Here is a 24,242-nt window from a genome sequence, read left to right as displayed (position 1 = left end):
TTTCTAGGCAGCAATTTATTTTAGTTTCTAAAATATGAGGGGATTTTCAACGCGATGACATACCATTTTTTTATTAAATGCGCAAATCCCATTTTAAACGTGTACTGTAGCAGAGAGATACGACGTTTTGACGGTTTTGACTGACCGCGATTTGAATGCGCGCGGTCAGCCGAATCGTCGTATGCGACCATCGACACCGCAATGGCTTTGCACGTGAAAAGCGATACGACGTTTTGACTGACCGTGCGCATTGAAATCGCGGTCATGGTTGAACAAGGACAATCTAAACCGCTCAAACCGAAATTACAAGCATGGAGCTCTTTTGCGATATTTTCTCTGATCCTTTGTTTTGTGTTAAAATAAGGATACCAATGTCACCCATTTGTCTCGGTCTTTCCAACCATGTATTTTTCTAGCAATGAAAATGTTGTAAGGCCGGGGGAATAAGCGTGAAAATTATAGCAAACTTTGAAGTCGATTTTCTCTGAAATGGGTTTGCACCGTCGTATGTGTGATACAACGGTTCGGATGACCGCCGACGAACTATGCAGTGCGGAAGAAAATGTGCGAGGGTTCTCTCTCTATCACCTACCTTTATTTAGCGCCGCTACCATACGACACCATACCCAATGAATATGATGAATACTCATGAAATGAAAAAGTCCTTTAAAAACAAGAAAATAGGAGAAAATGATGAAAAATAAGATACACAATGGTCGTTAGTAAAATAGATCCCCGTGTGTTAGTATTGAAAACAAATACATGTACCAATTTCCTTAATCGATCTATTATTCTTTCCTACCAATCTGTATGTATTGGTCTAACCATGTTTTATATTTCCATGCAATAAGAGCCTACTCTAGCTGCACATGTAATGTGGGTGCAGCGCGATGGTATGTTTGCTTGTGTGGGTGTATGGTCAGATCAAATTACATTGACATATTTAACAAAAGTAAGAAGAAAACAGATAACAGGATTTTAAATATTTTTTTAATGCTTCAAGCGATTCAATTGTTCGGCTCATTCTAGCCTTTCTTCCATTTTTACATTCTAAATCTCCATTATTCTATCTGTCTAGGTTTTAGTTCACTTCATTTCATGAATATTTATTTGGTCAATAAGAAAATGTTGGTACTATAACGCAACAATATTAGGTATACACGATATACGGAGCATGCCTCGTTCACTAAATTAATTTAATCGGTGTGGCAATCTAATTTTGTATTGAAAAGAAAATGAAAATCATATTAAACCTGTTGCCTCATCATGCAGAGAGAGAGGGAGAAGAGAGAGAGAGGGGGGTGGTTGTGAGCCTGGAGAAAATATAGATAAAGAAGGAGAGAGAGAGAGGGGAGAAAGGGGGCGCTACTGATAGGGGGGGGGGGTGGGAGAGAGAATGAAGGAGAGTCTAGAGAAACGATGTCGTGAAAAGGACGAATCATGATGGGGAGAGGGGGTGGGGCTAACATCAGTGAGTTTCCTGTAGTAATTCTTGCAGCCAATGGGAGTGGAATAAATTTTTGCCGTTGCTACTCCGACAAAAATTATACATTTCAAGAAAGGTTTATATGGTAAAGATAAACGACCACATACTGCTAAATATACTGAGTAAATCGTACGTGAGTCCTGGGCTGTAGTGCGATTATTGATCAATATTATTGACGATGATATCTTCTTGTTGATGATTTTCAAGCCAGATATATATGATCATCTGCATCAATAAGATAAATACTAATGATATAAACCTTCTGGTGAACGTCATTAGAACGACTGGGTTGTTTTCTTTTGACGGTCTGTTTTAAAATAGAACGCTTTGAAATGAATGCAGCAAGGACGAGATTGATGGCCATTCTCATTATCCAAGGGTTATTCGTAATTACACATGGAACTGCACCTTTTCGAGGTAAGAAACAATAAATTCAGAATGAAATTATGAAATGTTATCAAACCACATAATGGAAATACTGGTATTGCTAATTCATCGTATCCCTTCAGTACAAATCATTGAGAACATAGCAAAACCGTTATTGAGAACGTTAAGGAGAGTGAAGCCTTTGAAACAAGTTAAATGTAGATTAGATTAAATTAGATTTATTTATTTCCGTTCAAAAATGATATAATCGAAGTAACAATGTAAATACATGTTCAAAATAATACATACTCAAAATAATACATACAGTTCAATGACATTTTATAACAAACATATTGAAGAAAAATTAACAGAACTTAACTGACTTGCCAAGAAAAGCAGAGCTTGTAAAAAAAGGCAAGTCCCTAAACTTAGCTTTGTGAAAGCAGACAAAATACGATCAACGAAACTTTGGGTAAAATAGGACGAAACAGTCCTCCCCATTTGGATACTGAAATGATACCTCAAAACATCGATTGGGGGGGGGGGGGGTCATTTTTATGAAAAGACTAAAAATAATTCATCCATGAACTAATCTTGTGAAAACTGGAGTTAGGATGCTATTCGTTACCCTTTATGCCAAACATTGATATAAAAAAATAATTTTTTTGACTGTTATCTATTCCCGGCAGATTGACGCAAATAATCATACTGAAACTAAATTACACCATTAAGATCAGTTTCCGTACGCGCCATTCTATTTACAGGACGTACCTAGAACAAAATGTGTGAGATTATCTTTAAATAAATGAGTTATGAAATGAATGAACATAGAGATGAATGGTAGACGTGGCTCAAATCTAAAAAAGAGTTATCCTCCATTTTCTCAAATTTAAAGGGGAGTGAACTGTGTGAGGTCTCTAATTGACTGTGTGTTATAGATACATAGTCTTAAAATATACGTTTTCAGATATCTACTAATACGACAAAGAATAAATTGACCTATAATTGTACTTGTATAGAGAAACTAAAATGTTTTGAGAGAAAAAGTAATTGTTTTGCAACTTGGCAACATAATTATTGCGGTATAAATGTATTGAGTAGTTAATTAATATGTTATCATTAAAGTAGGTCTGTATAACTAGACTACACTAGCATTATGGGTCAGGAAATTGGCCAGGTATGAGTAGTTGAGGACTCGAGATGGCGCTATTGGTTCGTATCTGCTTTAAATGATTTTTAAAAATGGCTTACAATGTATCTTATGTGTCCTGACCATTATTTTAGAGACTGCGTGCCAAGGATATGGTCTGTCCCCCACGATGACTATCACATGTGACCAGGGATCGACGATCAATATCATCAAAGGAGCTTGTGTGAGGGTTACTAATTGCAGTGCTTATAACCCCTCCCTGGACAGTCAGTGTGATGAAAGCGACAAGACGACTGGCTGGGCTACATATTGCAGGACCGCCAATCCATGTATAATCACTGGGACATGCAAGTCAGGTGAAACATGCCCAGGGGAGTACACATATATTTACGCCGATTATGAATGTAAGTTGTAGGGTATTAATTATTACAACCTATTTCTGACATTTTAATTATTTTTTTAAATCCCATACAGTGACAGTCTGTTCCATAATGTGGTTACTATGTGCAACTATATGAACACGCTTTGCTGAACGAATGACCCAGTGCCAATTTTCTTTATAGAGTGCTTTTTATCTTCACAGTGTGAAGTCACAATGACAAAAAAATAAATAAAAAAATTATGTGTAGACTACGTGAACAGAGCGGTCCATATTCTGAACTCAGTTTTAAATTAAACTCTGCTCCAAAGTTCTGATTTAACTTTGTCTAAAAAAAATAGTCAACTGTGACAGGTATCTCTTACAGTTCAAGTTCAAATTGTCAGCTCAGTTGACATTCAAATCAGTCATACTGTAACTGACTGGCGCGGGCCGGAAATTATGACCGAACTAGTTCTCTTCATCATTAAAACACGAGGAAAGAGCTGAGTAAAGATATCATTATGAGAATCCACACTGTCAAAAGTTTCTTTTACATTATTAATGTAAAATCATTTTTTTACATTTCGGCTTTCCATAATGATCATGATAATTTCAACAGAGTAAGACCATGTTAAATAGGCATGGTTAGACCTTACATGGTCAAAGCTAAAACCAGACTTTAGAATACAGGCTAGCTCGTGAGTTGGTCGGAAAATCCCAGTGTAAATCGCTTCACTGTGTGGTGACTATTATGCTTTTCACAATACATTTTCTTAACCCCATACTATCCTTAACCCCGCCGGATTATCCTTAAGCCCATACTTTCTTTTGGGGTTTCACGCTGTCTTTACAGCCCCATTCTATTGGCTAAGCCGGGGTTAACGCCTTAACCCCGTACTATCGCAGCTCATGAATATTGATGATTTTTTTTTCCACACAGAGCGTGATTAATGTGCAATTTCGACTTCTTTGATTGGATGATGCTTAGTCCCACTTTTCCTTAGCCCGATTTTATTTCTTACTGCGTCTCTAAAGCCCCTTTCACAATTGACGTACGACCATTTGCGACCTTTTGGTCGTGCGACAGGCTGCAACAGGCATCAATCGCCAGTCATCTCATAAGATCGCACAGAGGCTTTCACAGTTGCAACAGCTGTCGTACAACAAAAACAACCAGTAAAACCCGTTACACGAGTAAGTCGCTTATGATCCTATTGTGCTCGTGCGATCACATGCGAGTGTTGCACGAGAGAATGCGAGGGGAACGGTCGCATACAACGGTAGTGAAATGTTGTAAGCCGTTGCGATCGGTCTTGCAACAGTCTTATGGCCCATCATATTGTCGCACCCAGTCGCAAGACAGGTCTCTGTACATGTAGGTCGCTAGCACATGTGCAAGTGTTGTACGACCTCCAGTCGAGTAAATGCGACTACTTAGTTGTGCCACCTCTCGCACCAAGTCGTGCAACGTTGAACAACACTCGCACGATGATCGCCCGACCGATGGTACGACCCCGGATACGAGCTGATGCGAGTGAATCGATCGTATTTGGTCGCGTTCGGATTTTGAACATGTTCAAAGTTCAGATGTGACCAGTCACGACCACCTCGAGTTCGTGCGACCGTCTACAACGACTGCGAGTGCTCGCAAGTCACCAAGCGATCGATCGTGCAACAGCAGGAAAAAACTGTTGCAGGCGGTCGTAAACTGGTCGGATGTCAATTGTGAAAGGGGCTGTACGGTCGCATACATGCGAATGCAACGGTACTGGAATGTTGTAAGCCGTAATTTCGATCGGTCTTGCAACAGTCTTATATTATCGCAACCAGTCGCAAGACTGGTCTCTGTAGGTTTCTAGCACATGTGCAAGTGTTGTACGACCTCCAGTCGACTAAATGCGACTATACGTAGTTGTGTCACCTCTCGCACCAAGTCGTACAACGTTGAACAACACTCACACGATGATCGCCCGACCGATGGTACGACCTGATGCGAGTAAATCAATCGTATTTGATCGCGTTTGGATTTTGAACATGTTCAAATTCAGATGCGACCAGTCACGACCACCTCCGACCACCTCAAATTCGTGCGTTCGTCTACAACCACTGCGAGTGCTCGCAAGACACCAAGAGATCGATCGTGCAACAACGAGAAAAAACTGTTGCAGGCGGTCGTAAACAGGTCGTACGTCAATTGTGAAAGGGGCTTTAAGGCCACTGCACACCAAACGACTGTTCGCGATCCGATTTTGGAACAAATCGCATTTTGCTCATTTTCTGAAAATGTGAATGGAACATATCATTTTATTTGAGGTTGAAATTAATTGAAAGATTGCTCTTATAACCATTTTTAAAGGTTGCAAGCCTTTATTTGGGAGTAAAGGCCAAATTAGTTTCAAATCGTAGCCAATCATACGACTGCTATGACGTCATTACGACTAGATATTAAATTCGCTTTTATTCTAAAGAAGGATGATAGCATATTCACAGATTTGAATATAGGTATTCGTATGATGATTGAGAACATTACACAGCAAGATATTCCATGTCTCAATATTAGCATCAAATTCTACTACATTTTATTCCCAAAATCGGGTCGCAGACCAATCGTAAGGTGTGCGGTCGCCTTTAGCACCGCAATAAGCCGGCTAACCCTGTTTTTTTGCAGGGCCAGATAGTAGTACCGTACTATTTACCGTGCGAGCCCACTTTACTGAAACGTTGTGTGAAACCGAAGTGGGCTAAGCTAAGCCCCGGGAAATTGGTGGGGCTAAGACATCCCCTCCCCAGAGTTATTAATAATGCTGCCCCTCCCCCTTTAGCCCCACCAATTTCCGGGGTTAAGAAAAATATGTGCAATGTGAAAAGCATATAATGTGTCATTACTTTGTAATACACGCATCCCACCGTGACACAAAGTGTTACCACTTTTAGTCACAAAATATATCAATAAAGACGCGTTATTTCATACTTTATGATATCTCTAAAAACGAAATTGGCTTCCAGTTTAATTTCTCGAATCGGAAAACACCATGATTCCATTAGCATATTGATGATGTAACAAGTTATATTGTTAGCGTTGCGCGATTGGGATTAAATGTACTAAATATGCAGACCTTGCTCCCTTTTCTTAAAAAATTGGTTTAATAATTTAAAATGACATATAACATATTAAAAGGTTACAGAAGGATGAATTATTCATATGCATTTATCTTATCTATATTTATTCAATGGCATTACAACTACACAGTGAAAACTCCAAGCACTTTTTTTTTCATACACAACAGTGTGAGCCCCTATACACCAGGGAAAGTGTTTGTGTAATTTTTCAAGTTTTTATATGTGGATTGTGATTGAGTTGGAGAGTAATATCAGCCAGAATTCCCAATTTCTAGAGAGAAATACCCAAGACGCACCCCTCTGAATCATGTTCTTAAATTGAAATATTTTTAAATGTCAGGAAGTATCACTCCCTATCATGAATATTAACAAAATAAGTATCTTTTCACACTGTATATCTCTAGAACATGGATCGGTGTTCATGCTATTATCTAGGATGATAAAAAATGCCGCAATCCCATTAGCAAATTGATAACAAATGTAACAACTTATTCAATTATAATGATCATAATTTTGTTGACCTCAGTCAGGATTAAATGTACTAAATATGCATAAACCTTGCTCCCTTTACATCAGAAAAGTGGTCGAACAATAGCGGGATGTTTTATATGGAAATAATCGGAAAGGATATGAAAGAGAAAAAGGACCAGGAAAGGGGAGAATTAGAATGGAAAAGCAAACGAGATGTGGGTGGAGAGGGGGGGTGTCAAGCGGGTAAACAGACATAAGATGTTACAGAAGGATGAAATATATGCATTTCTCTCTTCTACATTTCAAATTACATAGTTAAAGTGCAGGCGTGTTTTTTTTTTTTTTTTTTTTTTACACACAAAGATAGGCCCCATCTTACAAAGCCGAGTTACGATTGATGGGATTAACCTCAACTATGGAAAGCCAGCAACATCTAAAATGCATGTTTGTTCAAAATATTTTCTAGATGAAATATATATTCATACTTAACATTCATCGTTTTCTTGAAAATTCAGTGCATGTGCTTCTCTTTGTTTACAAAGGACATTTTTCAAATTTCCTGAATGAAAAAAATATGACAGTGATGGATTTACATATATATACTTGAGGTTGATTGGATCAATTGTAACTCTTTGTAAGACGGGCCGGAGCGCCTATATACCGAGGAAAGTATTTGTGTGTGTTTTGACGTGTCCATGTGAGATGTGCAAGCAATATCAGCCAGGATCTAAAAATTCTAGAAAAAAATACCCCAGACCTCTCTGAATCTTGAAATGCGGCGATAAATGGTGAATGATTATGTTCTCTTTACCTTTACAACATTGATGTCGAACTTCAATGGATTATAGAAGAATACTTATCGGTTGGACGCTGGATTTAGATTTAACCCTTATATAAGCTATATCTAAATTTGGGCGCTTGAATATTAAAATACTTCTAATGCTTCGCTTTAAATCCAGAGTTCTACTGCAATCTAGGCACTTACCACAATCAATCTGGGTTTATTCTCATCAATCTCAAAAGTGTATCAATTTAAAAAGTGTTTCAAAATTCATAATAAATTCCATTTGATTTTTTTTAAACAGGTATTCCAGATGAAACAACTACACCAACCACTGTCACGGTGAGTCATCACTTTTCAAGGCCTCTTCCTCCTTTTAATCTTCATGTACATTTATGTGCTCTAAAATCAGTGGCGTAACTACGGGGGGGGGGGGCATGGGGGGCACGTGCCCCCCCCCCCCCCCAATCGGCTGGCAAAAAAAAAACGGGGAAAAAGAGGGAGAAAGGAAGAGAAACGTAGTGGGAAAGAAGAAATTATTGTTCATTATAATGCTATATTATAACTATGTTATATTACATAAGAAATATTTTTATCATAACTGTATGAAACATAATTTGCATAGGGTCTATGTATTCATTGTTCCTGGTACTCGCATTGTCTGTTTAACGAGATATATAATCCTGTTGTACTAAAACTTCCCGTTTTCAAGTCATATACACCAAATGTATTTCCTCGCACTTCGAGTTATTATTGTTTTATGTAGTGAAATATGCTTCTTTTTCATGGCTACTTAAAGTGATTGCCCCATTTTAAGGTCTTAATATAACACATTTCCTGTCCGAGCTTACGTTCGCATTGGTGGATTGGTGAGATATGTCTGCTCTCCATGAATTCCTAAAATCATGTCCTTAAAATGTCCCTTTTCTGATCTGAATATAAAAATTTCAGCTCGCGCTTCGCGCTCGCATCATTTGGTTAGTGAAATACGTATGGTCTTAGTGAATTCCTACAAACAAGCCTTAGAATGCCCCTCTTTAGGTCTGGATTTCCAAAATTTTCAGCTCGTGCTTCGCGCTCGCAATATTTGATTAGTGAGATGCGTATGTTATGACTACAAGTGCTTCATGTGTTAAGATGTAATTCTAACAAAATCAGCAAGAGCTTGGCACTCGCATTACATGACTATGGTGAGATATGTATACTCTTAATGAATTCCTAAAATAAAGTCCTTAAAATCTCTGTTTGGGGTAAATATATACAAAAATTTCAGCTCGCGCTTCGCGCTCGCATTGTTTAGCAAGACAGATACGTATATATCATGATCACAACAATTTGATTATAATGTCCCTATTTAGGTCTGAATATCAAAAATTTTCAGCTCGCGCTTCGCGCTCGCATTATTTGATCAGGAAGATACATATCTGTTTTATGGCACTGTCCTTAAAATGTCTCTATTAGGTCAGTATACCTGGCGACTGAGCGCGCTTCGCGCGCTCACAAAGTGACTCAAAATTTTTGCCGGTGCCCCCCCCCCCAATGCCGTGACCCACGGTACGCCACTATCTAAAAGTGAGAAAGGTTTTAATGGGCTTACAACACTCTGGGTGGGATTCTGGGAAGGGGGAGGGGCAAAACGGGCATATGCCCCCGTTTTCTGTCGGCCTATTCTTTTTTTCTTCATTTTTTTGGGGGGTCATCAGAACTCCATCCCTGCGTTTATAATGAATCTATCCTAGATCTACCCCTAACTACATTAGGGGCATACCGTCGTCACAATGCGAATCATTTTTATCGGGATGTCCGATTTACCAAAAACTACATCACAGGTAGACTGGCCACACAATAGTAGTGAAAACCTTTCTTTGTTTGTTTTTAAAATTTCTCGGGACCAATTTGACCTCCATTTTGTAGTGAAAACCTTTTTTTTTTCAAATTTCTCGGGACAATCTTGACCTCCATTTTGTAGTGAAAACCTTTTTTTTGTTCTGTTTTTGTTTCAAATTTCTCGTTCTCGGGAACAACATTTCTTGCTTTTTGAAGTGAAAACCTTCGGGTTTTTTTTTTTTTGGGGGGGTGGGGGCTTTTTAAATTAACAATGAATCGTTCCCATGCAGGGCTTTGAATGAGACCCAGGATGTTTCAGCCAGCGTTTGCTGACGTAACTATGACAAGCCACTTTACAATTAGAACCTAGCTATTCCTGATATCAAGACATTAATTCTCGATGTCAATAATTTCCATTTTGGTGACAACAGACACAAGTTCCTTATATCAAGATGTTTTGGCTATAACGATTTCTTGATACCAAAAATTATTATTCATATCAAGAGACAGGATTGAATTATATACGCTGGCTAAAATACCAGTTGCAAGATCACTTCATTAACTTTGTGTGTGTGTGTGTTTTATTTCTTTAATTATCATTGCAGGGACGGACATCCGAAGCTCAAGTGCCAGGTATCGAAATGAGTGTTCATTTTTTAAGTAGTTGATATACTCAGCCATGATATGTACCCGTCCCCACGGGCGCACCCCCTCCCCCACACATAAATTCCATGACATCTGGAAGCAGTTTGTATTGACACCAGTAATTATGTGTAGATCTCACCAATTCAGTCCAAAACATACACATATGAATTTTCATGTCTTTTTTATTCGTCCTATCTCTTTCTCTCTACACTCTTAAAATAGATGGGCAAAAATGACCAACTTTTACCCGACCATGAGCAACATACTCTCCACACATCTATTGGATAAAATCTGCCCAAATTGGGTAATAAACACTTATAATTGGTTAATACATTTGCTCAATTGGATCATAATTACCCAGAAGATATATACATGTATGTATGTTTAACAAAATACATTACCCAACACAGTGGACTGTATGTTGCCCAACATTTGTGTGTATCTCCCATTTCTCTCTTTCTGATGGAAAACAACGTTCTAACCTGTTTTCAAAAAAGTACATTTATTCACGAGTTCTGACATTTCTTTATTATTATATAACATAGTTCCACTTTACATGTCCTATGAAAATAACAGGTGCTTTCAATGAATATTCCAAAAAAAAAATTACCGTTCGAATTTATTCAAATCTCCACAGTATTATATAGCCAGCTCCACAATATATAGCCAATCTACGTGAAACACAAAAATAAACACTTAAGACATATACCGAAAACAGTTAAATAAATACGCAAAGCGTTCTTCGCCATCACTATATACTACCACATATTTTACTATTACTAATAATGATGGTGATAATGGTTTTTTTTCTAATGCATTTATCTTGAGCAGTTCCTGCCCAATACGATCCGACCCACAGAAAGGCTGCTCTCTTCAAACGGGTTAAAGGATGGCGCCTTCAAAATCACGTGATCAAAACCAAACAAGGAACCTCATTGGTCAGATGTGGGGCTGAGTGTAACGGTCAAGACGGGTGCGTGTCGTTTAATGTCTGCAATGGTGTGTGTCAGCTCAACGATGGGATGGTTGGTGGCGATGGTGTAGCTGAGGGCGACTATGTTGTAGATGAGCGGTGTAAATACTTTGAGAAGCAATAAGCCTAAAACTATAACTACATAAAGGATATGATATGAGCCCTATGCTAAACATCGAAAACTGCACATAATGTACTTGTGAAATGTCCAAGTGTGCTTTGGTTTCATTGCCTTTTTATACGTGTTGGTAAATAATAGTGATTATCTACAAACCTTAGTAAAGAAAGATTCATTGCCTCACCTCGCGTCTACATGGTCTAGAACTGTTCGTTTGAGAACAAAATGTCACTCTTTTTAGGACATTAAGCATTCTTTTATGTTTCTTACAAATCTTAGTGTATATACCCTAAATATCCTCAATCTTCATTTGTGTGCATTCGGATAATAGGTACAACACATTTTTGGACTTTTACGTTGTTGCATTTTTATTTCGTAACACAAACGCTTTGAATGATCATGTATCAAAATCTTATTAGGTTGGAGTCGGATCATTCAGTGTATTTATATAAGGTTTCACACTTACATAATAATACCTGTACCAAAATGCAGGGTTCATTGCATTTTCTAACTCTTTATAATCAGCAGGGACATACAACATGAAGCACCCGTGGAGGATTTGTCCTCTAAACGAGGATGGGAAATACAGAAAAAATTGTAATAAATATGAAGTCACTTCAACCAAATAATGACGCATACTGCGGTCTAAAGGAATAGAAGATATATACATAAACTAACTATATAACTATATTGAAACCTGTCTATATTGTATTTACATCTGCTGATATACAAGGATGATAGTATGACCCATGAAATTAATTTTGTATTAACACCTGTCATCATAATGATGTAGGTCCTTATAGATCCTATCTTTTGTTCTTAGCGTATTAATTCTGGAAGACTAATCCAATCGATCACAACAATTTTGATTTGGAATTGTCTATCATCTTAACACCGCTGTTCTGATAGACGACATCGGACGAACTGATTGGCTTTTCATACTCGTTGAAATGGTCGCTCTCTGGAACCTTTGGCTTCGAGCTAACATTTTCCATGGGAATCGCATAGTCATACGCGTCATCATTCCCACCCATCGTTCTTCCTGTTGGTTTGGGACCCTTAAAGAGGGGTTGGTAAGCGTGTTCGGATGAGACGGCATCAGTAGAGGAAGGCTGGTCCTCGTCAACGTAGTCATTACTTAAAGTGCCCAATGGAATATTGGTTGTGACAGCACTTGGGCCCTTGTAGAGAGGCTGATATGCGCCTTCCCGTACGGCATCAGCAGGTGAAGACAGTCGCACGCCAAGACTGTTGCCTAAAGAGCGACTCGTGATATCGGTTCCTATAGCATCGGGTCCCTTGTTAAGAGTTTCATAAGTAGGGTCCGAGGGGGTTTCTTCAGCATGTGATTGTCGTGTTTTCGATGTCGAAATTCTGTTCCTCATCCTAAATGGAAGATAACAAGAAATTTGACCTTGGATTACGATAGTAATTTAAGAAAAAATCATTAAAAAAGAAACAAGCAAGAATACGGGACCCCGTTTTACCCAACCAAAATGTGGTAGAATTATTTTTAAAGTTTATTCAGGGAAAATTATGTTATTTCATTACACAAATAGAGGTTTAGTTTGGAAATCGATAAAGGTTTATCAGCGAAAGAGTGAAAATCTTGCATGCATGGCAGGTATTGTTATCTAAAAACACCAAATCAAAATCATTATTCCCATTCCTACCGTTGACTGAAACTTAAAATACAGCCCATTCAGATATCCAAATTTTTAACCTTTCTTTAGGTAGGAAGGAGTGAACTTCTTATAACCGTTATCACAATTTCGACAAATAATTACTATTGGTACCAGATACTTGTAACAATTTTAATGTTCAGCAATCTAATTGTAGGGCCAAAAATCGGAGAATCTGAATTGACACGTGTGAAAAGCTTTATGAAAAAAACCCACACACACACCACCAGGGGCCGTTTGGGAAAAACAAAACTGTCCGCAAGTTTCAAATGACCTCTACGCACGACAGACATGAGAGATGTCCTTTTCTTGTGCTAACATATATCATTATCTACATGAATTAAATCCTGTATGCTGATTGGTTTAATAGCATCATGTGACCAAACATATTCACACTATTGTGCGATGACATCGAAAATGAAACGCCCACCGAAGAATATGTACTATATCATACATGTCATACTGCAGCCGATTATGAATATGAATAACTATGAATATGTTCTAGTCGTGCCTAAAGTTTTTTGTGTTAAATTACGTACAGCCTTATGAAACATAATCCTGTGTCCCGTCACAGAAAGGTTAGTGATTAATAAGTACGATTGATTTTCATGATTGATTGTGCATTGCAGACAATGAAATCAATCGTGTAAAAAAAATCTATGATCTCAATGTTAAGCCCCAGGCCCAGGTTGTAGAAGGTCAAGAACTGTATTCTTTACCTCAGTAACGCAGCGAGGCACGCCAATAGAAAGACGAGAGTGGTCGCCAAGAGAGCCCACAAGGCACTTCCACCCGTCCAGACACCAATAGATCTCTCATTGATGCTAACTCCAGAAGATGAATTCACAATAGCTATGGTACTTGTCTGCAAAATTTCTATGACTAAAGATGTGAAATGAGTGTAAAACGAGTATTATGTAAGTCAGAAAGTTAAGTTTCCCTCTCCAACATCAATACTAACAAACATCCGATCCAAATGATATAAAGAGAAAACAATAATAAAAATGAATTAAGAAATTCCACAGAATGTTCTTTCGTTCATTTCCTTTTAGGGCAAACGTTGTATCGACATGGCGCATGTCACGGCATGTCGAATGTAACGGCGTGACTTGTATTTGATTAAGTAGAAGTTTTTGAAAATATTAATATCAGTATTTAATGTATGCCTTGATGTGATTCTGGCGTATAATTTTGTCGTATAAAATGTATATTATTATGACTATAAAGATTAGTCATAAAGTAGATATTCAAGCTTACATGACAAATAAAGTGTCAGTAAACTGTTACCTAATATTGGGTTAAATAGGAACACGCCTGTTTGTTGGGTAACAATAAAACATGTTCCATCCACATAGCGTAAAGGTTACACAAAATTGTGCGATGATTTACCCAACATACATGTGTATGCTCCCTTTGAAACGAATGAAGTCGGGTGATTATGTCAATACAGCGCCCTTGAATATGCAACTAGATAATCGGCGCCACAAAAATGCTATATATTTGTTATTATCAATGTGTTTTAGAGTGAAGTATTTGGTTGGAAGGAATTAGCTTACCCGTGTTGCAGGCTGGCCCACCCCATCCAGGGAAACACTTTCCAGAGAAACAACTACCAGTCACAGAATTGCAATCTGGTGCTCCTTCAGAACAATGGCACGTCTTGGAACACGAATCAAAGCAACCAACGTCTACAAAGAAAAGAGTTATAATACTTTCTCCGTCGTTCTGTGGGATGGGTGGTCAGTTTTCAAGTGCGCAAATTGTACAAATCGTTTTACTTACTACAACAGTATCATGTAGTAGTATAAATGAGTAATTCATTTCCACTTATAATGAACCAGAAAGGAGCCCGGGTCGTTTTCAGTGCGCGGCAGCCTTGAGACAGAATGAACCATTTCGAAAGGAATCGCTGTCAAGAATAGGAATTTGCCTTAAACTTGCCTTTGTTATTCGAGCCTTCAGATATATGATCCATGAGGTAGTATTTTTTGTTATAAGATAAATATGGAGCTTAATATCAGAATTAATATAATACCTTACCGGTTAATAGGTGTGCCATAAAGTTGTTCGTAAGTTCCGAACGGCTTTGCGAACGACTGGTGATGCTTTCTTAGAAAATATATCATCACCGATGAAACTCTGGTGTGTATAATTTACTGCAAGATCACCAGTCGTTCGTAACGTCGCTAGTAGTAGCTTACCATTAGCTTTATGAAACACCCATCTGGTCCGTATTCTGAACCCGAGTTTGATTAAAATTCAGGTTTAAAGTTGTTGTTCAGCTATGTATAGTTAATTGTGACACAAATCTTACCAGTAATTGTACTATTCCCCAGCCCATTTGACTCTTAAATCATTTATATCTATCTTGGAATACTAATCAAAATAGTTTTCCCCACCATAAAAGTATGAGGAGAAACATAGCATAAAAATAATATATATATATTTTTGTAACATTTTCTTATTTCCATAATGTAGGAACAGACCTACCATGGCCAAGTTCAAGTTATCACCAAATAACAATTGGTTCAACTCACAGATATCGCAATATGTCCCCCTCATGGGATCCGTCATATACCCACTGGCGCACACACCGTTAGACCTGAAACAGAAACCAGTTTGCAAATCACATGACTCGTTAAGGCAGTGGCACACCTTACTGCAGTCCTCGCCGTAGAACCCTTCTAGGCATGTTTCAGGAACTTTGCGAAAAGCAGGGAAATAAAAAAATTGTTAAAAATGAAGAAATCTTTTGATCAATGATTAAAGGTTTGGAATTTAAATACACGATTGTTTTTAGATAAAGAGCCTTAGCCGCTGTTTTGGGGTTGTTTTTTGTGTGGGTGTGTGTATACTATACTTTTTAGAAGTGAGAAGTATTACAATAGTATTGATTAAAAATTTCTTCAAATATTATAACTGCTATTTTGCTGTATCTTGGCTGTAAAATATCTCAGTTAGACATTAGCTGTCAATCAGAATAACGTTATATATATTGAGATACTTAATTATAATACCACAAATATCGATCTATATTCGGTTATCATGCCGAGGAGTGTTCCACCATTATTCTTGTCAACGTTTCATGGATATATACTGTACCTTGACAGCTTGGACCCGTCCAGCCGTTCTCACATTCGCCCGGACATTCCCCGCTGACGATATTACAGGGGGTCCCTTCTGAACAGTGACAAATTTGAAGACAGTCCACACCGTACAGACCAGCTGAACAGGCTAGAGAATGTCAAATATCAAACTACGTTTGTAAATCCGGACCATTGTCTGAACTATTAACATGATTAAATGCTCTTTAAAAATAGGGAAATATCCCACTCATATTACCCTATGCTATCCACTTTATGTATTACATATCATCCATCTCCTCTATCATGTTTATGATTCAGCAATTAGCATAAAAATTGGGGTTGACTTAACATGACAGTTGCCCATTTGAAGAACAATAACCGGTGTGTAACCTTATTCTCTCTTTAAAAAGAGAGTACATGAGATGATCGATACTCACTTTGGTTGCAGTACTTTCCGGTGTATCCCGACATACAATTGCATCCGTAAGGATCAGGACGACAGATCTGACTTCCGGCACAAGGCATGCTGAGCTCCTGGTCAATTCCACACGTGATCTCACAATCTGAACCAAAGCGACCCTCACCACAGGCTTCAAACAAGGATTTAGATAGAGAAAGAGAGATGGCGAGAGAGAAACATTATGTAATAATAATGATAATAGTAATAATGATAATGATAATAATAACAATACTCTATCAGTGGTATCTACGCGTGCAGTTATGCAGCATAATAGGCATAATAGAGGTTATATAGATAATAATGATCTTTTCCATTGTAAAATTTTGTTTTGAAACGATGAATATTTTTAACGTGTTTGAGAAGTCAAAGAAGATTATTATTCAGCCATCCAGCAATAAAATATCCAGGGTCCCCGGTGCATAAAAGTTACTACTATGGCAACTTTGCCATTCAATGGTAACTATCATGCAACCATGCTCAATAGCCAATTAAAATCAAAGATTCCGTGAAAGATACTATTGGATGGTAAGTCACTATAATAATAATAACTTTCATGCACCGGGGCCCAGATGCTAATAACAAATTATTACCACTGCAGGTAAATGTACCATATTTATATTTACGCAAAGGAAATGGCCGCAAGGAAATGGATCTAGAATTGTTAGTATGTGACCCGGCTGGGCATCGAACCCATTACCCCCAACCCCCCCCCCCCCCCATTCATGAGGTGGCGCCCTAGCACTGGGTCACTCAGATGCCCTGTATGCCATCCACTTTGAACATGTTGAACAACTACCACCGTCTGGTTGATATAGGCCTACCTGTTAGACAACTGTCTCCTGTGAAGCCCGGTGGACAGATGCATGATCCCGAAAGATCATGGCAGATCCCTCCATTGAAGCAGGGGTTACACATACCTAGACACGTTGGAGGACCCCATCTTCCTTCCGGACAATCTGTAGGTAATAGAGTAGGGTGATGTTCCATGAAATATGGGAACTCTTTTAACAAGATATCTCTTTCCTTATCAGGTTTATTATTTGCCAATGAAAAGGTTGGATTTGGTATGAAAACTTCGGCTCTGAAGGAATTACTCTTAGTATCTTATCATGTATAATGGCTGAATTGATAGGATACCTTATTGATTATTCAAGAGCTCATGTGGACGGCAGCTGTGAACATTATGTTGAAGTTCCAATGGCAAGAACATTACTTCCCGATCACCTGCTAAAGTCAAAACCTCTCTACACAACATCAAAGTGAATAAGGGAACGATAAATTTGATGGAATTATCTCCTTTGCAAGAATGATTTTCAAAATGGCATTGTGCATTCCTTTTTTATGCAGCCTGGCAATGATCTAGCTTAAAATAGATTAAACAAGTAAAATAATAATAATACCAACACGCTTATAAAGAGCATATCTCTGTTAAAGGCGTCTCTATGCGCTCAATTTGACATTATTACCCTGGCTTTAGCCCCGCAGCCTTTTACAGCGCCGTTGCATTTCAAGGAAGAAATTCCTGCCAGCTACCCATTACCTCACCTGGGTTGAGTGCAGCACAATGTAGATAGATTTCTTGCAGAAGGAAATTACGCCGTGTCTAGGATTCGAACCCACGACCCTCTGTTTCAAAGTCAGGAGACTAATCCACTGGGCCACAACGCTACACAAAATTATATTAGCAGAGTTTGCGATCTCGTTCTCAATTAAAATCAAGTCTGATTCCTTTCAGTTGTGCAGCAGATCGATACTATCAAAAAATGACGTGAACAATCATTATTAAAAATAAATGTATTGTATTAGCCTCGCCTTGCTCAACCCCCCCCCCCTCTCTCTCTCTCTCTCTCTCTTTCTTTCCATATTTTGTCTGTATAAGGAAATGGAGCTATATTCTGGGGTCAAGATGAATACTCACCAGGAACTATAAGCCGAATTGCACTTCCATTAAACTGGACGAATCTCTGACTGTTGTTTGAATCATAGATTATTGCTACATAAGTTCCCTCGTCTTCCTCCCTTGCATACGTTATGCCATGGACTGTGTCGTGCAAAGATGGGAAGATTACTTCCCCTCTGCTGATATCTGATTGATGAAGTGTCCACGTAAGAAGCAGAAGACGAAACCTGCTCAGTCGTTTGAGTGTATCCATTTCCACTGTGACACGTGTTCCTGGGTAACCCATCACTGTAAATCGTCCTGACACTGGCTCCGCCTCTCCTGAAATATAAACATTCCAATGGCAGATGAAAAGATTATTAACATTTGGTCCTAAAATTTTGAAAGGTTCAAAAACACATACAAGGCCCAATACTTACTTATCTTTAATTCGCATACCTCTTCCTGGTAATTATTTCTAGCCATTTCTTCAAATTGCACAAATTGACACGTTCCATCTTCTTGGAATCTGCTACTTAGTTTGGAGGCATGTTTTCACATCAATATTCAATGTACTTGCAAGAAAGTAAAGAAAATGAATGGAACCGTGGATTTTACATTACCAATCCTTTGTGGTCCTCTATTACTTTTCGGGGGTAAAGTCAGCGGGGCTTAACTGGTAACCCCACTCTATGAACGACCAAAGGTATCATGATTATGAAATTACATAGGATTTCCAATCATTTTAAGAAAGAATGAGCGGTACCGAAAGTATCGAGTAGGCGAACGTAACTAATGACATACTGTCAGGTAGTCCTACAAGATGAAATGCCGATACGGTGGTTGTTGTATGCCGATCAAACTCCGACGAAACCCCGCAAACTATTCTACCGGCCGCTTGGTATTTCGAATCCGGATCCAACTGCACTTCGTGGACTGCAGACGATTGGGACGCCGACGGTGTTACGGTGCTAGTCGGGATAGGTTGGGTTAGTGCATCCCTTCCGTCATAGGTGATGTGTTTGCAAACAATCCTTTCTTCCATTTCGGGTGCGATTACCAAGACTTTAAGCAGAGAGACTGGATCAAATGGATTAGAAATCCACTGGTAAACTTCAGCTGGTCGCTTAATAGCGTTGTGAATATCTTCGATCGATCGAGAGAGAGAGAGGGGGGGGGAAAGAGAGGGTGAGAATTGTTTTTAAAATATTATTATAAACGTTTGAACCACAATCTGGTAACAAACACCGGCAAATCTTATTCCAGGTCCCCATCTTACAAAGAGTTAGGGTTGATCCCATCAACCTCAACCGTATGGAAATCCATCAACGTCATAATTTTCTTTTTACACAGGAAATTTGCAAAATGTCCTTTGTAAAAAAAAAGAGAAGCACACTAAATTTTCAAGAAAGCAATGAATGTAAGAATTTTCAGCATATCTAGATAATGTCTTGAACAACACATGCTATTTGTTGCTATACACGTGCTATAACACATGTGGGTGAGTCGTGATCTAGTGGTTCTGACTCTCGCCTTTCAAGCAGAGGGTCGTGGGTTTGAATCCTAGCCATGGCGTGTTTTCTTCAGCGAGAAGTTTATCGGTACTGTGCTGCACTCGACCCAGGTGAGGTAAATGGGTACCGGCAGGAAGTAATTCCTCAAAAAGCTGTGGTCACCAGAATCGGTAGACTAGCTTAGCCGGGGTAATATAGGAGCGCCTTGACCACCTAGCAAGGTGGATACGTGCGCTATACAAATCCTATATTATTATTATTTAGATGTTGACGTTGCTGGCTTTCCATAGTTGTGGTTGATCAGATCAATCGTAAGACGAGGCCGAGTACCAATACCAGATCATCGGTCGGTTTCGTTCGTGAGACTGTGTCATTGTTCCTTATAATAGGGAGTTTCGCAATCGCGACGGGGAAGGATTCTACAACATAAAATCTCTTGTCAAAAGCCCTTCATGACAAAGCAGTCTTTGTCGAAAATCGGTAAATCAAAAGAGCACTTTCGTCCTGGACTGTGGAAAAAAGGATATATATACTTGCACCTTTTCAGCTCAGAATATTACGATGATCAGCTGTCTCGGTTCACCATTTTTCGACAAAGGCCTCTTAGCTGTTCATTGTGATTTTTCGCGATTACGAAAACTAGCTATTACTATAGGTTACGTATAATGGCTCCCCGCTAAAGCGCAGTCGACATTATTACAGAAGCATAAAATGGTTCATTAGACGTCTTGTTAGCTTACCTGAGTTTTCGCAAACAAAAGAGCCCGGAAAAGAGCAGTTGCGTTCCTGCCATGTTCCTTCTCCGAGTTGAACGCAGTTGATGTTTCTGATGCAAAATGGTGACCCAGTCCATCCGGTGAAACTTAAATGTTAAAAACAAAATTAAAGAGAGAGAAAAAAAAATTACTGAGAGGGAAACGAGTGCTCCTGGGAATAATCGAGGAACAATAACGCCCAATGACGATGATGATGTTCATGGTGACGTTTAAGATAATGAAAATGATGATGGTACCGTTGTGCCGAGGTGGTGATGTTGATGATAATGAAAGTGACGATAAGGCAATATTGATGGTGGTGGTGAGGATGATAAATGATGATGATAATAATGATGTTGATGATGATTATGATAATGATAAGGATGATGATGATGATGATGATGATGGTGGTGGTAGTGGTGGTGGTAGTGGTGTTGGTGGTGATGGTGGTGATGATGGTGGTGGTGTTGGTGGTGATGATGATGTTGAAATTCATTAGCACTTAGAAGGATAGACCACCTATATGTCTCTCCATTATGCAGGGATCCTTTTGGGGACTCAGTAGCCAATTCCTTCCGCCGAATTTATCCATGCCACGCTTCCCTGTCTATAATATAGTAACATCCTTCATGAAATTATATCAACCATTCTCACCTATTCTCAAGCGAGGATCCGTCAATCCAACGGTAGTTGCAGCTTTCATCCAGATTGTGAAGGCCAAACCAGGCCGAGTGATTGCCTATCAACATTTGAACAAATTCCTGAAACAAACCAAGTATATATAAATATAATGGGTCCGTTATTTTTTTTTAATTGGGGTAACTTTACCAATCAGATATCTACTATGTATAAATATGTACATGTATATATTTGATTTTATTGCGATAAAACTATCAAAATACAATCACAAGCAGTCCAAACACTGAAATGTGCGACTGTTTACGAGTACAAATAGAATCATAACAAAATGTAAAGTAAACATATAAATAAATGTTCAAATACAATACAGATTCATACAGATGAAAAAGAAATGTATGGTATATTTTATTTTGATTGGCTGCTGAATGCGGCCATGTTACTGGCCTGGCCCTTGTCCCATGGTAGATGTAGTCATGAATGGCGTAAGGACTACCAGTGATTGAGGGGTTTCAGCATGCCATATGGCACGTATGGGGATAAAACAAATGTACATGATATCTGGTGCAATTTACTGTTAAAAAAATGTTCCATTCAGACACAAATGTGTCCAAGATATGGGGAGCGTATCGAGAACAGTTTTATCATGCTCCCTTGGTCCGAATCAATAAACATTACGATTCCTAACTAATAAAACTTAGGACAGACAGCGATATTATAGTCATTTTGTGAATTTGTTGTTGTTTTTTTTTTTTTTTGTCTTACTGCAGACAAGAGTTGGTAGAATTGGAGCAGGCGTCACCGACGTCAGAAATATTGAAATATTTCTTTTGTCTTTAAAAATATTTGTAGCATATCTACATTCTCGCTGGCAGTAGGAATTGGCAGGTCAAAATACAAATCACATATTGTTGCGCCAAGAATAGTTGTACGTATCATCTTATTACTTTTTTACAGGAGATCGATTAATTTATCCAAGCAGTGCCTAGCGTAGTAGTCCGACATTTGGGGCTGATGGATGTAGTATCGATATACTTCCTTTAAGAAAGGAACCGATGAAACGGGTTACCATCATCATGATGGTGGTACAGACCTGTTTCTTCCTTAGTCTTTTCCTTTTTTCCCAAAATTTCGATGCTGTTATTTTGCTGGCGCTGGTATAGACGTCTTTCACAGAAGCGGGAGATTTGGATCACTATATGCAGAATAATTTTCTTTAACAATGTCTGCAGTGTGTTTGTAGCTCGTTTACTTGCTTTTTCGCAGGCGTGAACATAGATATTACTCTTTATCTAAATATTCAGCCCCCCCCCCATATTTTTTTGTGTCTGGATTATCAAAATCACCACGACAAACAATCCAAGCAAATGAATTATTGGGAGACTTTTTCTCAAGTTCTTTTAGTTTTTATAAGAGTAAAAAAAACAGGAACGAAGGCACAATACCTTCATTAGCCTAACCCATCATTAATTCAAATAATTAACACTACTAAAAGTACATTAAAAAACATGCTGGTAAACTTACGGTAATATTCCTTGTCTTTAACTGTGCTAGATCTCCACCAAAGTTCTGGCAGTAAGTTCGAGCATCATCGAAAGTTTGAGGAATATTAACGAATCTATAGGAACTCTTTCCTAACGCCTGCCAACCTGACAATCCGCTGGTCATGCTGGCGGTGCCTAAGTTTAAATATAAAAAAAATCAGGAAAGTGCGTTATCAAGAATTGAAACATGTTCGCAAACTTCGCAAGGAAAGGGTAAAATTAATGGCGACGGTGGGGGGGGGGGGTGCGTAAAAGTGAATTATTTTGACCAGTTGCCATGATCAATTCACCCTTTGATAATGTTGGTATATGCGTTTCAACAAGACTTATCGTGAACTTATTGTTTTAAGTGCATGCCGCATCTCGATTCATTTGTTTCGATGCTATTGACATAATTATTTTCATTAATTATTAAATCCGTGACGTCATACTGTTCAATTGGGGGGGGGGGGGTGAAATAATCGATCACCCCCCCCCCCTGAACAATATGTTCACAACGTGGATTTACGCCAGTGTTTTTTTCTATTTCAGTATTGCCTTTGTATTGCTGATGTTCTACAGATTTTTTATGTTTTCTTTGTATGTCCTTTTTAATGATTTGGAAATAAATACTGAATTGAAAGGAGGTAATTGCTTTGTGTGAACTCATCATAATTATGATAATGGTTTTAGTTGGAATCAGATTCTACTATACTTCGCAATTCACACTGGTTATCAGTGAAAGATTGCTTCAATTTTTGTAGTTGAATTCAAATGGCAGCATAAATTGCCCCCTATTTACTAACAATAGCTTCTCGGTTAGTATTAACTACACATCTCTTTTATGAATACCAAAAGAAATCTTACCTCTTGCAAGCATAAAATAATAAAACATTGATGAGAAGAACAAATTTTGCAACGTAGTCATCTTCACGATAATAATTGGATCATAAAGCTGCGATCATTGTATAATAATTGCGTGGAACATCACTTGATCTGTTCGTAAAAGATGTAGTTCATTTTCCAACAAGATACGATACGAACTCGAATTTTATCCAGCGGGTTATTATAAAGATGTGCAATCAGCAAACAACTTTTAACATTGCAATATGCATACTTCCTCAATGATCAGTCATATCAGTAACTACAAAATAACCACATAGCATAGGCATGGGCATGATAGGGACTTAAAATGGGATCAATAAAAAGACAAAAGGTCAGAAAAAACCCATAATTACTTTTCACAGAAACTGATGTTTCCGTTCAGAAGGGAAATGCCACGGAAGAACAAAAGTGAAAGTGCAATCAGGGACCAAAATTTGTATTATTTTCTGGACAATATCCTAAACAAAGATGATGTTATTTATAGTTGTGCGTGCATAGGCGGATCCAGGGGGCGAGGCCCCCCC

At 38.4% G+C, this 24,242-nt stretch overlaps 2 protein-coding genes across 2 annotated transcripts; one reads left to right on the top strand and one right to left on the bottom strand.

Annotated features, from left to right (window-relative positions):
- Positions 1-3,114: 3,114 nt before the first annotated feature.
- On the top strand, positions 3,115-11,388 carry LOC129272565 (uncharacterized). Its single transcript, XM_064107916.1, has 4 exons — positions 3,115-3,406; positions 8,040-8,077; positions 10,168-10,195; positions 11,039-11,388. Exons 1-4 carry the CDS (start codon positions 3,172-3,174, stop codon positions 11,302-11,304), a joined length of 567 nt encoding a protein of 188 aa, XP_063963986.1. The 5' UTR covers positions 3,115-3,171; the 3' UTR covers positions 11,305-11,388.
- On the bottom strand, positions 10,373-24,027 carry LOC129272564 (uncharacterized). The gene is made up of 13 exons (XM_064107915.1): positions 23,701-24,027; positions 22,835-22,989; positions 21,329-21,435; positions 20,660-20,781; positions 19,210-19,551; positions 18,445-18,747; positions 17,348-17,482; positions 16,504-16,656; positions 16,083-16,214; positions 15,518-15,682; positions 14,537-14,668; positions 13,700-13,862; positions 10,373-12,684 (listed from the first exon to the last, which is right to left on the bottom strand). The coding sequence occupies exons 1-13, from the start codon at positions 23,759-23,761 to the stop codon at positions 12,153-12,155; spliced, it is 2,502 nt and encodes an 833-aa protein (XP_063963985.1). The 5' UTR covers positions 23,762-24,027; the 3' UTR covers positions 10,373-12,152.
- Positions 24,028-24,242: the final 215 nt, after the last annotated feature.

Source organism: Lytechinus pictus, chromosome 12, assembly GCF_037042905.1.
Source record: "Lytechinus pictus isolate F3 Inbred chromosome 12, Lp3.0, whole genome shotgun sequence".
NCBI lineage: Eukaryota > Metazoa > Echinodermata > Echinoidea > Temnopleuroida > Toxopneustidae > Lytechinus > Lytechinus pictus.
The sequence above is the reverse complement of the archived record's forward strand: the minus strand, read 5'-3'. Positions and strand labels throughout refer to the sequence as shown.

Bases quoted from the DNA above. Each gene is read 5' to 3' on its own strand.
- LOC129272564 (XM_064107915.1), bottom strand. From the start codon at position 23,761: ATGACTACGTTGCAAAATTTGTTCTTCTCATCAATGTTTTATTATTTT. The intron at 18,748-19,209 runs GTATGTCATTAG...TTTATATTTCAG, and splicing joins TCTTGTAGGACTACCTGACA to GAGAGGCGGAGCCAGTGTCA. The intron at 16,657-17,347 runs GTAGGCCTATAT...CCTTGTTTGAAG, and splicing joins AGGAGACAGTTGTCTAACAG to CCTGTGGTGAGGGTCGCTTT.
- LOC129272565 (XM_064107916.1), top strand. From the start codon at position 3,172: ATGACTATCACATGTGACCAGGGATCGACGATCAATATCATCAAAGGA. The intron at 3,407-8,039 runs GTAAGTTGTAGG...TTTTTTAAACAG, and splicing joins TATTTACGCCGATTATGAAT to GTATTCCAGATGAAACAACT. The intron at 8,078-10,167 runs GTGAGTCATCAC...TTATCATTGCAG, and splicing joins CTACACCAACCACTGTCACG to GGACGGACATCCGAAGCTCA.